The following is a 16,000-nucleotide window of genomic DNA, read 5'->3' on the forward strand; positions in this document are numbered from 1 at the left end:
ATGTCCTGAAAGTATAGGGACCATGTCTGGCCTGGCATGTAAGTGCTCAATAAATATTAGCAAAATGAATAAATAATAATTATAGTATATTGCAGCAGTCTGTGGTATGGAATACAAAAAGAGGTATTAACCATGAGGTTATTACAGATAAAGGCCTAAACTAGGTGAGTGAAAGGAAAAAGTGGCAAGATATCCAGAATAATCCAAATGTAACGAATGATTCAATAAGGTGGTGAGGCACAAAAAGAACCAAATATGGGTCCAAAGTTTTGTGCTGCAGCAAGGCGAAGAAACTATAATGCTTAGGGAAGAAAAGGATAGGCAGGTTTCAGAAATGGTGTACTGGAGGTACCATTGAAAACAAATGCCACGTAGAAAAAATTTCCCCCTTCCCTGAATACCTTTCAGATTCATATACCCCTTAAGCTACAGAATTCCAATTTATCTTCCTATAGTTCCATTTCTGATATCATTCTTTAAGACTCTGCTCTAGAAGCATCAGTTCTAGAAAAAAGGTAAGTGCTGAGTTTCACACCAAACCTCAGAATTTGTAACTAAAGTTTACAAGGTACATTCTTGAACATCCACTTGTGTTCATGTGAATAAAAGTTCATCCCAACCAAACCTGAAATGCTTCACCCAGGAATGTTGCTAAGAATATTGCTGGTAACATGTCCAAAGCCCTGGCTGTACTCTATACATAGAACAGAGCAGACACTGCTGCCTTTCTCTACAAATACTGAACTACAGCCTAAGAAACTACAGTTACCAGCATGCAGTGATGTACCAGCATCACTGCAATGCTGTACATTGCATGCAATGCTGTAGGAGCAAGCTACATGGCCTGTCAGGATCTGGATTTCATTCATGGTGTGGTTTGACCTCCAAAGGTTGCATGGCACCTATTCTGGCGACTTTCCAATTCAATACTCTATGCTTCACCTGCCACCTTTTAAAAAAAAAACACCTGTCTACAAAAACAACTTATATTTCTAATATAAATATTTGTAAAATCTCACATTCAAGTGGAGCACTTTCCAATAATCTTTAGATTACCTGAAAATTAGTAATGTGCTACAGATGGCTGGGAATAAAACAAAGTACTCCCAGGACTTTTTGCGAGTCCAAAACAAACATAGTTCTGCCCACCAAATTTTTCTATTACAGACTGATGGATGTTTTAAGTACAAATTTAAAAACAATGAATGCTTCTTCCAATGTTCAAAGGTAGATTACACATGTGATTGTGCTACATTAACAAACAAAAAGACTAAAAAGACTGTCATCCTCCTTTTAACATTCAAAAAATAGCTGCTATTGGAAGTCCCAAATCCAAGAATTAACTGGGAAATGTTGATAAAAATCCCACCTTGGGGAATTAACTTGCTTATGTAATTTTATTCCTTTAAACTGCTTGAAAACAAAGGTTTCCTAACATACTGTCAGCTTCAAAGTTCCTACAGTCACTCCCCAGCTTTCAATCCCTCAGTCCCTTTTACCAGGTATTTCAGAGATCCCCCTTGTTAGTCATACTTCACCAAATGTCACCCATTTAGGGTTTACAGAATTAAAAATAACAATTTTAATTTCTAAACACAACACAGTGAACAACTCATATTCAATCCCAAGAAGTTAATTCAAAGCAGGTTTTCTCCACTGACTGGTCAAAAATGGAAAAATGCCCAATCCATCTTCACAATCAGTCCCATTTGGTTAAAAGATTTGATAATAAGAGACTTAAGATCTTAGATCCCTAACTGAATACACAAAATTATTTATTGGTATGTGGCAAATCCTTCCCACAAGCTGAGGTTGTTTTTCTGCAGCTTTCTGATTCCCATTCTCATGGCTTGAGCAGACTAGAAAAAGATACATTTGACAAGCTGGTGAACCTGCCGAATGAGGGTACAAGACCCTTCAAAAGAAGCTAGCCTAGTAAAACAAAAAAAGCACAGCATAAGCTTTACAAACATATCAAAGAGGAGTGAGAGTCAAGCCCCAGGGAACTAAGGCTGCATTCATTAGCCCTTCTGAATATTGACTATATTTTTGATACAGTAATTGTAAACTGCTCACTTCTGTCACTTTCCAGTCAGTGGAAAACCTGCTTTCATCACAACCTTGATATCATAAAATTCTACAGTTAAATGGAACCTTAGAGAGATCATACCTAATGTGCTAATTTGACAGATAAGGACAGAGCAAACAGAGGTGTGACTAGCACAAGGTCACAAACCTAGTTAGAGGCACAGTAGTGAAGAGAACCTGGGTTTTGTTTTATGACTCCCAATTCCATGAAAAGCAAAGAAAACATATAACACTATTAAATCAGACAATAACTTAATTGTAACTGTAATTAAGCCACACAAAAATAAAATTTATCCACATAAAGAGAACAAAGGGTTAGAACAGGGAGTACCCCAAATTAAACAGAAAGCAACAGCACTTGTTCATATAGTACAGGGGTCTCTTAAGGGCACAACCTTGCACATAATTTTTAAACCATTACCACCTTCAAGGGTGTGCATCCTGTGCTTCCATCAAATACATCTTCTTGTGGCAAAGGTTTGAAAAGTTATAACTTTGGAATAGAAAACTGATGGTACAAAAGGAACCCACAAATGTGGTGACAACAATGAAGAACTGAAGGTGAAGAGGTGGAGATATTGCTGGGAGCAAGTAATCCTGAAAATGGAATAAGAATAAAAATTCAAGAGAACAACATTGGCTAGACACTAATGACCAGAGAGCACAATAAAAAGAAAGCAGTTTCAGAGCTTGCTGGCATCAGACAGCTCTCAAGGAAAAAATCCTCAGAGAGACACAGAAAGATCGTAGGTTTGCTCCTGAGTGATGGACTAGATATGACCTAATAGGTATTTGCCATCTCTTATTTCTGGGACTCTGATCCAAGAACAAACAGCAAGAGAACCATGAAAAATCAGCCCTGTTGGATCTGGAGTTCTGCCTTGACAAGATATAAAGCTCATTCATAGATCTGACTGTGCTCATGAGACTGCAGTTCAACTCCTGCTGCTAGAGCACAGGGAGGGGGAAGGAAGATAGAAAGGGGTGAGTGGGAAGGAGGTGGAAGATCTGGGTTGTGACTATAATAGCTACAGCAATTAGAGTGTTTCCAAGCTGCTAGAGAAGTCTTCAGAGCAGAGAACTAGGATGGGAGATGGGGGAGGGAAAAAAGCATGAAAAAGCAAACTACTAAGAATACTAGGAAAGTATATGGTGCTTTGTGAACTGTTGAAAACAAACAACTGTGATGGCTTTATATGGGGAAATAAAGAAGTTTATATTTCCCCCCAGAAGTGAATACTATACAAATAATTGCTAGACTCCCACTTAAAGCTAGGTTACAAACCAGCTTTAAGCAGATTCTTGCAAATGTTCCTGTCTGCAGTGGTCCACGGGCCCTGGCCTCAGAATCAGTTTGCCTCTTCCCCCCAAATCAATCTATCTACCTACCTAACTCTGTCTTTCTCTCAATCAACTGTTAATTAATACCCTGTGAATTCATTACATTGTGTGCCTGTTTCAATAGAAGAAGCACACAGCCTGTCAGCCTAAGACAGAAAATGACTAGAAGGCACTAAAAAAATAAATAAATCAGAAAATAAACACCAATTTACTTGCTTATAAAATTTAGGCTCTATGGCACTGCTTACTACATTAGCACAACCATGTGAAAGAAAATCACATTTATGAGATGATAATCAAGAAAATTCTGGGATTTGCAGAAAACCTCAAAAAAGAAAGTCTTCATCCAAGTTATTGAAAATTCTATACTTGTTTTAAAGATAAATGTTTAATTGACATAGTTCCTTAACATGATTTGGCCCTCTGGTGATGGTTTGATTCTAACAAGTGATGTTAATCTCAATGCCAAAGAAGAGAGTTATAAAGGTACTGGGAGAAACTAAGAATGGAACAAAACAAACTAAAGAGATGTAAATTTCATGTGGAGAATTATATTCATAAAATAAAAACACATGCAAATTTCTTGAGTAAGCCATATCAGATAGACCTAATACAAAAAGCCAATTAAATCCTTTGCCTAAAACCTGCTGGGTATCCTCCCAGTGGGCTGTCTTTTTTACCATGCTAAAAGCAAAGAATTTTCTCCTTCCCATTTCCCTCTAATAAACAAGTACTAGAAACACTGAATTACCACTATTTCCTTCCCATTCATAGGGCATAAAGCCAGAACTCACAGAAATACAATAGGGCTCTCTAGGACCATGTCTAAGGCAAGCTACTCAGTAATCTAAAAGAAACAGAGAAAGAAGAATCTCTTTTTTCTATTCCATTATTATCTCACTAACAAACCAGCATCAGGCATTAAAAAATGTGAAACAAAGAGCAATTTCACACATATGAACTGAACCTAAACCACGAAAGACCAAGTATTTTCTTGTCACTGTGGCATGTGATTCTTTAACCACCTGCTCAATAATCCCTCTTCAGCTGCACAGCTGCTGCCAATTCCACATGCCCAGCTAGGCAGGTGCTTTGGTGAATTACCTGTTCCCTAGTGAAAAGAGTCCTTCACTGACACTCAGTGGGGCCAGAACCTGCCAATCAGCATCACCTATCTTCATTTTTGCCTGTCATGGCCAACCTTTATGAGAGAGATCATGAAGGCGTATTTATATTTAGTACACTATGTGATTTTTGTATTTTGTGGGGTTTTGTGTGTGTGTGTTGTTTTTTTAAAGAAAATTGATTTTTAAAAATCAAGTTGAAGTGAGAATTCAGCTGCTGGGGGAAAAACTTGCCATACAACATAAGGCTGCCTTATCTCAGAGTGACCCCATCTGTCTGGCAGTATTCCCATCCATGATGTTCTCAACCAGGGAAATAACAACTGCTTAGCTACCTCTGGAGATGGAGAAAGTGGCAGTAGAAGGTGCTATGGTACCTGGCAGTAATAAGAGAGAGAGCAGAGCAAGAATTTCTGGAGATCACATATCATCATTCCTATACTTCTCAAGTCTCCATGGCTAAGCCCAGGCAGTGGAGTTCCCAGTCAAATAAATAAGGAGTGGCACTTCCACTTGACAGAGCAATCAGTAAACTCCTCAACAAATTATCGTGTTCCAGTCATTTAGTTGCTATATGCTAATTGCAACATAATTACTACCAGGAGCCAAAATTATGCTTCCATATCCTCAAAAAAAGCAGGAATCTGTCCAGCTATCCAAACCTCTCACAAGTAAACATTTTCTACCAAGATGCTGGGCGGGTGGGAGGGAGAGGCGGGATCCAAAGTGCTTTCTGGACGGTCACAATCAGGAGATTCATGAGACTCCTCGTGGCAAGGGCCCAAATTTGAAACCACTATATCTAATCAGGTCAAATTAATCTGAGGCTTCTGCCTTCAGTGTCACCTGACAGGATTCAAAAATGAATGCCAACAGCCCAAGAGCAAAAAGTTTTGGACTCAGTTTAGCTGAGGCTTCACTCAGAGACCAAGGACATGTACTAGTTGAAAATAGCCTAAAGACAGAGAGCACCTCTAATAAGACCTTAAAACAGTTCTGTCATCAGGAAATACAAAGGTCAAAACAACTTCTACCTAACAAAGCCCAACAACTAAGTGGCAAGCCATCATTTTAAGAGACTCCTTGAAATAAAGGAATGAGGGAGGCAACATAGTGAGATTCAGAACCTCAGAAAGATCTTTACCAAAACCAAAGGCTAAAGTTTCTATTCAACAATACCCTATATGAAATAGTGGCTATTGTGTGCAGTGTATTGTGTACAACTGCTCTCTCCTGAGTTTCATTTCTAATCTCTTTTTAAACAAAAGTTTTCTTTAATGTCCTAAATGAAAACCTCATTTCTAGTCCCAAATATTTTTTTACCTAACTAATAGTACTATTTGGACACTTCCATGAGATTTACACAAGCATAGGGTTCCTTCTAGCTTGTTCTCACCCTTGTCTCATTAATAACCCCCAAGCTCTCAAATGATTTTTTTTTTTAATGTCCATCTCTTTGGCACATTTCTCCCCTAGTAAAAAGGCAGGTATGGACTTTCTGCACAATAAGCAAGTCATCCCCTTTCATCAGAATTAAAGATGAAAAGGAATGTTGTTTTTTTCCACAGCCCTTGACCAGATAGGCAAATTCTGTGGCTTTTTTGTTGTGCAATTACTAGGAAGTAATTGACCAGGAAGTAGCCATTAAAAAGGTACTGGGTCCTTGACTCTCTGAACTACCCCTGCACAGGTTTTCAGTGGTATTCCTAAACAAAAACACAAAAATCACTGTGTGAGTGTCCCATCTCTATAAAAAGAATTAAATGTGATGGTTCAAACAAGAGTAGAAACCTCCCTTGGAGGTCTGACATAAACATCAGGGTTGAGTCTCCCAGACACTGTTCCTCCACAACTTAGCACAGGCTAGCTACAGAGGCAGGCACAACATGGCTGGCATCCCCTATTCTTTTGAAAAATGTGTGCCAATGAGCTCTGCATTGTTCCTCACTCAAAAAGAAGAGCCTTTCTGTCTGGCCTCCTCCAATGGCAAGCCCCAGTCTGGAAAAGGAAGAAAATGGCACTGAGGAGCCTGGGAGATGGAGCATATCCAAAGCTCTCAGACAAGACTTGAACCTATGACCTTCACTGTGTACACAATAGGCGGGTGAGAGGGACCGGTTTATCTCTGCAGCAGCAGTTCTCAGCCCTGGGGTAGCACTCCCGATAAAATGACATGACTATTGTGTGTGGCAGCAGAACAGTCATCTCCTCACAACAGCCTAAACCAGCACTCCTTCCCCCAAGACAAAGCAGCAGGGGTGAAATTAACTCAAGGCTGCAGAGCAAAGCCTAATACAGAAAAGAGAGGCCTGTGGGGGACTGGGACTCTACTCAACCCCTGGGGCTCTGGACACATGGCTGGAAACAGACAGGCTTTCTCCCCCATCTTTCCCACTCTCATTTAGGTAGGAAGCTGGTTCTTAGAGAATTCAATCATCTGTGATTTGTTCAGAAATATTCCCCCTGAAGGGCTCTGATCTCTCCACCCTGTGTGAGCCTAATTCCTAGAAGCTGAAATGACTGCTGCTGCCTGTTTCACAAACACACATTAATTGGTCAGATGTGTCTCCTCCTCCTCAACCCCAGAGGGAGGAAGGAGAATCTGAGCAAAGCACCGAGATGATCCAACCGTAATTACACATAAAGGGAAAAGAGGGCAGCGTGGGTTTTCCAAACAGGACAGGGTCACAAACCCTCCCGGGGGGTACAAGGAGAGCAGTTAGGGTCCAGGCCCAGGAATCCCTCCATCTTGAAGAAAAGGACAGGGGTAAATATGACCTGAAGACTATAAGGATCACACACCCACAACCTACTTACTGCACACTCCCAGCTACCTTGTTCCCTGCTCCCGGGCCACGCACACGTCCTGTTCCCAACCCTTGGCTCTGAAACCCCCTAACTCCCTGACTAGCCCCAGTCGCCCTGGGCCCTCTCAAGATAACCAGACTGGCTTCAAACTCTCTGGCCTGTCCCCACAACCTGGAGAGACCCTAATCCCCTGTAGGGCACCCCTACCCTCACCCTGGATCGCCCCGGCCATGCTTTGAACTTCACCCCGCGCCCCTCGACGCCCCCTCCCCCACCCACGCAACGACCCCCCCTCCCCCCATACACACCTTCCCCTCGCTCCGCCCCGGCCCCCCAACCCCCACTTCCTCCGTCAGGCGTCGCTGCTCCCCGGCCCCCCTCAGCGCTGCAGCCTCTCTTCTCCCCCAGCCCTGGCTCCACACAAAGCTCCGGACTCACCGCGCGGCCGGTCCCGGGAGCCGCCACCTCTGCTGGCCCGGGGCTCCGGGCCGTAGAGCCGCCGCTGCTACCGGGCCCAGGCCGCCATCCGTTCCCGCGGCCCCTCCCCCCCACCCACCCCGCCTCCGCTTCGGCTCTCCGCCCCTTCCCCCCCGCACCGCTCCGCCCCGCCCGGCCGGTGCCGCTGTGTCCGGGCCGCGGGTCCCTCAGCCGCCGCCACCGCCACCGCCGCCGCGATCAGGGACGACCAGGGCCGCCCGGAAGGCACGGACACTGGACCACCGGGGCCTCGGATCCGGATTGCGGGCTGGTGTGGAGTCTGGAGCGGGAGAGCGCAGGGGAAACCCGGAACCTGGATGGAGGAGCCAAATCCTGGGTCTCGGAATGCGCGGTCACAAGGAGCCGGGATTAGAGTCTGCTCTGGGAATGCTGGAAAACCCGGCGAGCCGGTTAAAACAGAGATAAACTCGAAGAAACCTGGATTGGAAGCTCGAACCTAACGCTCTCTCCTCGTGCAAAGAACTCTCGCTGGACCAGGCTTCCTCGCAGAGAGGTCTCTGGGGAAGCATCGTAACTTAAATACAGAAGACACCAGTTCTATAGGTGTCCTTCAGCTATGGGGAAAAGGGCCATAGGGGTCTGAATGTGAACACCCACAAAGAACCGAAGAGCAAGCACAGCTCATGATGGTTTCATATATTTTATCCCTTGGTTCGGCAAAATATCAACTCCCTACTTTTTTATCCTTTGTTCTCCATTTTCCTTTTTTCAGATTACCATGTTTTCCTTTTCAAAGTACACATTTCTAATCCTTATATATCCTTCTCACCTCACCACCCTATCATCAAATCTTACTACTTTTAAAATGTATATATATCTTGATTTGAGAGAGAGGAAGAGGGAGAAAGATAGAAACATCAATGGTGAGAGAGCCATTGATGGGTTGCCTCCCACATGCCCCCCACAGGGGATGGAGCCAGCAACCCGGGCATGTGCCCTGACCCAGCATCGAACTGCGATCTCCTGGATCACAGGTCGATGCCTAACCACTGGGCCACGCAGGCGAGGGCTCTTCCTACTTTTTATTATGTAAAGGTCTTATTCTGTCCTCCAAACCACCATCCTAACGATTGTAACTTTTCTTTATCTGCCGTTCATCTCCAATTGCCCAGACACTATCTAGTCTGCAGTCAGCATTCAGTCCATGTTTGTTTAAGCAAACCCTCCCACCCACCTCTCCTTTGTGAAACATACACTCTTCAGGACCTCCTTTCCTAAAACTTCTACGTCCTACCATAGCAAACAGAAATTTATCTTAATTCTCAAGACTCCCTACATTTTAGCCCCTATTATGTTCTTCCTGTGTCCTTGACTATCTTAGTCAACTGTAGTTTTTCTCACTTTCTTTGCTTATCCTGAGGTATCCTTCAACAGTGCCACTCAAGATAGTATGTGAATTGAGGATAGAGCCAAGTCATAAAATCCCTTTCTTCTCCATCTCTATGCACAAAGGTGTGGATGGGGGGGGGGGGAAGTAGGGGTGATGGCTAAAGATGAATACTAAGGCTGCCTGGCCTAGGAAGATCATCTCCCTTTGGTCCAGCTTGTTTAAAGCAGAAGAACAGAACTGATTTCAGGTGACAGCAAACTTCCAATCTGTACTAAGTGATATTGCAAGTGAGGTATCTGCTCCTTAGCAAGTAGAGAAAGAGTAGGGTTTAGTGTTTTAGACTTAAGTGTGGCTTAATTAAGGGTTAACATGACTCTGCTGGAGACTGGACTACGAAAATAGGAAACAAAGGAAAGACATTCCTATAGTGAACCCCAATTTTTAGCCAGAGAAAGTTCTCAAGTCTGGAAGAACCACTAAAAATTGTCCAGTGACTGATGTCCTGTACAGTAAAAAGAATTTAAAATTTTGACTTCTTGTTCATCTAGACCAGGGGTTGGCAAATTATGGCCCACAGGTCAAATCAGGCTCATCAGCTAAGAACAGTTTTTACATTTTTAAATAGCTGAAAAATATCAAAAGAAAAAATTTTGTAATGTGAAAATGATATGAAATTCAAATTTTAGTGTCCATAAAGTTTCATTGGCTCATAGCCATGCTCATTCACTTATTATCTTGGATACATTTGCATTACAATGGCAGAGTTGAATTAGTAAAAAGTTGTATGGCCAGTAAAACCTAAAATATTTGCTACCTGGCCCTTTACAGGAAATGTATGTTGACCCCTGCTCCAACAAGCAAGAGCTTTTTGCAATGTTGGAAATTTGCACTAATTCAAAAGTGACTGGCCATTGTGGCTATCTGAGCATTTGAAATATGGTTAATGTGACTGAAGAACTGAATTCTTAAACAGCCATATGTGGCTAGTGGCTACCACATTAGACAATACAGCTCTAGACTCTTCTCAAACCTTCTATACTGACATTTTTTTGTCCCTTGTCCCAACATCTCACTCCCCTCCTATGACACACCTCTCTGTGGATACTTAGTCTGCTTCCTGGCTCCCCTTCCCTGGCCCTATTTAACTGACTCCAAGGTAGGGTACAACATTTACTAGGTTTTCTTTCTAGACTCTCCATTGTCACGACTGAAATCTAAAATTTGATCCATTTACCAAGTTTCACCCCATGAATTAATCCACATTACGTGCACACACATAAATGGACAGACATTTACACAAGTTTCTTTGTGTCAAAGGATGGCACTGTGGCTATGTTCTTTCTTCTCTGCATGAGAGAAGTAGAAAACCCCTCCAAATGCTGGATCCCTTGTTGATGCTGGAGCCTGTGATATGGATCACCTCCCTCCAAACACATTCCACAGAAGCTGAGAACAGCAGATGTGTACTTGCTATTTGAATCTCAAGGAGAAAACATCCTTCATCACAGGACTTTCTTTCCTACCCTCAGGCCTAATAAACTGAAGTTAGCTGATTTCTCTATTTTAATAGATGCCTGCTTTTTTTACTGGCCTTTTCTAGCTGGGCAAAAGAACAACTCCCATACTGTCTCAATCTTGGCTAGGAGCTCTAGAAAAAGCATTAAAAAAAGTTTACCAAAATAAATGAAATCCACATAAATATGCGTTAGTAGAGACCAGTACTTAAAATGGAAAGAGATTCAGGTTATAACTCTTAAAAACTGTAACTTTGTAATTATTTGTAAAAGTAATCTTGAAAGTATAAATTTTTCATACCTCCTCCCTAGGAAAAAACGGGTGTCTGTAAACTTCCAGCTTAAAAAGAAAAGAGGAGACACATAGTTCTCTCTCTCCAGATTGCTATAGCAAAAAATAAAATATAACATAAAATAATAAAATAAAATAAAATAAAATAAAATAAAATAAAATAAAATAAAATAAAATAAAATAAAATAAAATAAAAATCCCTCACTCCATTTCAAACATCTGACTGCAAGACCAAAGCCTCCTAAATTCTGACAAAGAAAGTCTCCAGTTTTATATATGTCCTACACTCAGCTTATGTAATTGAGATTGGGTCCTGTCTGGAAAAACAAAAATAAAAACACTGAATCCTTTAGGTACTATAAAAATTGCAAATTGCGAGCCACTGAACCCAACCATCCAAAAGGGGGTGCAGAAGAAAACAAGCTCTGAAACGTGAAACTTCCCTCAGGCCATGCTGTCCTAAAGTTGCAGGGTCAGTGCAAAGTGTTGTAAAGCACTGAGAAGCTGGCTATTCCTGGGTGAGTTTGTACTCAGGCTGCTAAGAATTTCCACTAAGCTTTAAATTATGCTATTCATCACTGAGCAACTGAGGGCCATCTACCCTCAAGTCTCTACCACACTTCCTCTCCGGTGTCTCTGAAAATAAAAAAGAGACCTTATACCACCACCACGTGAACTAAAGACAAACTTTCACAGTTTAACCATGAATAGAAGTTTCCAAGTTACTCTGCTATTTTCTCATGTGGCTCCAGCTGTATATTTTGGATGCTGAGGTGGGTTCTTATAAATTTGTAAGGTTCTTATAAACTTTCTTATCATGGCACACAAAATGGTTTCATAACCTGAACTCTTGCAGCTCCTGATGTTTTTCTTTAGGCATGCACACAATCTATCCAGGTGGAAAAATCAATCCAGACTGTTCTGTGCTCAGGCTATCACTCAAATAAAATGGCAAACTTTTCTTCCCCCATCCTTTACCTCCTGCCTTTTGATTTTATTTTGGTATTAAGAAAACCAGACAATTCTAGCTCAGAATTCAAGGTGCTACTGCTTGGTAAACTATTAAGTGTATGGTGAACTCAATGTGAATTCACTAACAGTGCTGGGGTCTGTAGGAGGCCAGAAAGAGACTTTTTTCCCTAAAGAAGTGCCATTAGCTATCTTTCCATTTTTTTCTACAGAGGTTCAACAGGAAAAGAAAGAAAATACTGCATGTTTGCATCACCAGAACAAGAATCAGGTGGGTTTTCCCTGGGAATCCATAGTGATCAGGCCCCCTCAAAATCAGTGCCTAGACCTATGCAACAAGCAGGGTTCACGGTTGAGTGAACATCAATGCATAATGAGTGGAGGCATTTCAATGCAAATAAACGCTGAATATGAAGGATTAGAGAAAGGGGAAATTAATCTTTTTCATAACACAGGGCACTTTTTTTCTCTCCCTTGTGCTCTCTTTTTTAAGTCATGCACACAACTTCTGGAGGGAATCCAACTTCCCCAGTGTGGTGGTGCTGCTTTATAAAAAGCAGAACATACACATTTAAGACCATGAATTTCCTGAGGATGCCAGCAACTGAGATTCTGACAGCTCTTCTGAACAGCCTCAGAAGAAAGGCTTCACTAAGTGGGGCCAGACTGACTAGTAAAAATCTCATTTTAAACCAACCTCCTATTTTTCCAAAGCTCATAGCTTCCTGGGGTGTGGATGGTTTAAAGGGTTTGGTTTCAGCATCTGGGGGTATTTGGATGCAATTACTGAAGGGATTTTATTTTTCAGTTTGTTTCTAATTGCCCCATTCAAGTGATGCTTTTGCAATACCAACAAAATAAATAGGGCAGTTTCATGCTGCTTTAGCAGGTGGCTCCATCTCCTCCCAGCCTGATCTTCTTATGCCTAATGTCTCAAACCAAAGAACAAAGTGGCAGCACCTCTTCAGGTTATCTCTTCAAAAAAATTTTTTTTGGAAAATCTGCCAAAGAAGGTTACTCAGCTTTTGAAGACTGTACACTTCCAGAGATGTTGGACTGGAGCAAAAAATTTGCTAAAAAGCTTTTTGTTCCATCACAGGTTTGTATCAAACATAGAATTCCTCAGACATCCAAATTCTCTATCAGGCTATTATTTTGCAAGGGGAAGGCTTTAAAATTCAAGTGGTCCCCCTCAAATCATTAACCTAGGCTAAGAATTTTCCTAACTACAAATCCACGCCTCAGAGAGGAAATTAATTTCCAACTTGCTCTTTTCTTTAATACCATTCTGAAAAAAAATATCAAAGACCTAGAATTTTTAAAATAGGTTTTTATAAATAATGTATTCAAAGATTTTGACCCACTACATAAAGTAATAATCCCACTCTTTAAGAAAAATATACAAGTTTTGGTAAGAATTTAAATTCTGAGAGTCAAGCCTGATGCCAAGCCTTGAGATTTCTACTGCTTCAGTTCCAAAGGGCCAGCGGATAACAATTTTAGTACACAAAAATCCACTATGCTGTACAGTTCCTTTTCTCCTGGGTCAGACAGCTTTATTCTGCTTCATTAACCCCTTCTTTGCGCCTTGATGGATCTTGGAATCCAGTTTCCCTGTAAGGAAGAAAAAGAAGCCTCATTATTTATTTTTTATATTTGCAATGCAAATCTTTCATGGCCTCCCAGGTCTCCTGGTTACTGTGTTCCTGTCACATTCAATTATCTTGCTTCAGAACTCAGACACTTTCAAACTTCAGAGTTGCATTCTGCAAGAATGAGGAAGCAGAGGAATACCATAGAAAGACACAAAAGCATGTACACAAACACAGTGAATATTCGCCTAATGAGTCTAAGTTAATATTTCTAATTTTCTAGTAGAAAAGAAACATCACCTTTTCCAGGGTGTCTAATGCTAAGGCTAGTTTTTAAAGAATATAAACCTATAATAAAGGAAGGCATTTCACACAGTGGGAAACCCATTCCTCTGACCTGTTAACTGGCTGAGCATAATACATGAACCTCCCCTACAATGAGAAAAGCAGTTCAACTCACCCCTTTCCTGCCTCAGACTTAATGGGGGAGTGACCTGAAACAGTGGAGTAGAATCCAATGAATGCTGTACTGACAAAGGGCCCCTATCACCAGCTAAGAAGGGCAAAGGTCATAGGCTGTATGACTCTTCTAAGTGTTAAAGTTAGAAAACAAGCAACCTTCCTGTCCCAGGTGACCCTAATGAGAGGTTCTTCACTGCTGTGGTCTCCGACCTCTGACTCCTCAGATCTACCAGGATAGAGTTTGGTTCAGTGGTAGCAGCCTTATGAGCCATCCATTTCATGGAGAGAATCTTTAAATAGAGTTCCTTCCTGTCTGGCCTGAGCACAGAGCATACAGGTTGCTTTCTCCCTACAAAAAGTCTCATTTAAGTCCATATCAGTGGAAACAGAAACAATTAAGTCGAACATCAGCCTCAGCACTAAAAGACAAAACAAAAACAAAAAATAAAACAAACAAAAAGATAACAAGAGCAAAACAAAGAACCTCCCTGTACTACAGGCCCATACCCACAACTGTTGCCTCTCATATGCTGCCATTTTCATTTCTTGCAGCAATCAGGTGTAAGAGAGCCCTAGACTAGGAGTCAGGAAACTCAGGTTCTAGTCCACCCTTGTCTGATATTAACTAGCTGTATGACCTGGGGCAAGTCATTGTTTCTCTGGACTCCAAAATCCTCATTTGTCCAATTAAGAATAACATCATGTCCTGGTAGGACAGCACAGTTGGTTAGAGCATCATCCTGATAACTAAGGTTGCAGGTTCGATCCCTAGTCGGGGCACACACAAGAATCAACCAATGAATCATAAATAAGTTGAACAACAAATAGATGTTTTTTTCTCTCTCTCCCTCCCTCTCTCTAAAGTCAATTTAAAAAAACTTATTAAAAAAAAAGAATACATGTCGTGAATAACATACACAGAGACTGTGAGAAACATAGCGACAACCTAACAAGTTTCCCTGTTTTCTAACACCTCCCCCCCCAACCCATCTCTCTAGGGCTATACCTGACTCTGGAATAACATTACTTCTTTTCTGGATTTCCTCAGAAACCATCACTAAATGATACCCTAAATACCATACACAACAGTCACAATGCTGTTGATTTTTATTTGGGCTTTAGAGCACACAGTATTCCCAAGTATTTAGAAGTTCTTTCATCCCCCAGGCTGCCTGGTTGGAAATCTGAACATGTACCAGCAATCTGGCAAAGAGCCCTATTACAAGGCAAGTTTGCCTTTGTATCCCTAACACTATCATAGTGACTGCCAAATGGTAGGTGCTCAATAAATGTTTGCATCAAATGAATTAAACAAAGAAGGTAGACGCTGCAAATTTCAAAACCTTTACATTACAGGGACTACTAAGTAACCAAAAATAGATATCAAATAAACATTAAGAGTACCCATTGTAAAGGTAGTGGTACCCAGAGGTACAAAAAAGTATTGTGTCTCATTCGGCTTTTTAGAACAAGACAGGAAAGAATTTAGAATTCCATCTAGGACTCCAGACTTCTAGTACTCTTTATTGAATAAGTCAGACAAACAAGGTCCCAGTTTTAGTCCTGAGACTACCTAACTGTATAACCTGGAGGAATTCACCTAGTCATTCTTGTCCTCAACTTTTTCAATGCTAAGAAACTGGACTACATAGTACTGAAGGCCCTTTCCAGCCCTATGGTTTGTGTCCTAGAAATGAAATGTAAATTGGAATGATTTGTTTCTGAGGCAGTATGAAAAAAAGCGAAAACCTAGAAAAGAGCAGTAAACCTAGAAGCTGAAAGATGTGAGCAAAACACAACTCCTGTAAAGCTATTTACTTAATTAAAAAATGAAAGGGAAAATTCCTACTAATTTACAAAGTTGTTGAGAGGATTGCAGCCAACATTAAGTGCTTTCTATATACCAAGTGCTGTGCTAAGTACTTTACATACACTAAGTCATTTAATCAAATAACTAATTGAAATCATATATGTTAAAGTGC

At 41.3% G+C, this 16,000-nt stretch overlaps 2 protein-coding genes across 2 annotated transcripts in view; both read right to left on the reverse strand.

Annotated features, from left to right (window-relative positions):
* ZNF609 (zinc finger protein 609) overlaps nucleotides 1–7,885 on the reverse strand; it is a 183,762-nt gene extending 175,877 nt beyond the window's left edge. Inside the window, exon 1 of the mRNA XM_087820880.1 lies at nucleotides 7,800–7,885. The gene's annotated coding sequence lies outside the window, so the exon portion shown is untranslated. The remainder of the gene's footprint in view (nucleotides 1–7,799) is intronic.
* A 5,389-nt stretch (nucleotides 7,886–13,274) lies between these two features.
* Nucleotides 13,275–16,000, reverse strand: part of TRIP4 (thyroid hormone receptor interactor 4) — a 52,777-nt gene continuing 50,051 nt past the window's right edge. Inside the window, exon 13 of the mRNA XM_016208598.2 lies at nucleotides 13,275–13,578. Coding sequence (XP_016064084.1) covers nucleotides 13,511–13,578 — 68 coding nt within the window. The 3' untranslated portion in view covers nucleotides 13,275–13,510. The remainder of the gene's footprint in view (nucleotides 13,579–16,000) is intronic.

Source organism: Miniopterus natalensis, chromosome 1, assembly GCF_054644295.1.
Source record: "Miniopterus natalensis isolate mMinNat1 chromosome 1, mMinNat1.hap1, whole genome shotgun sequence".
NCBI classification, from domain to species: Eukaryota; Metazoa; Chordata; class Mammalia; order Chiroptera; family Miniopteridae; genus Miniopterus; species Miniopterus natalensis.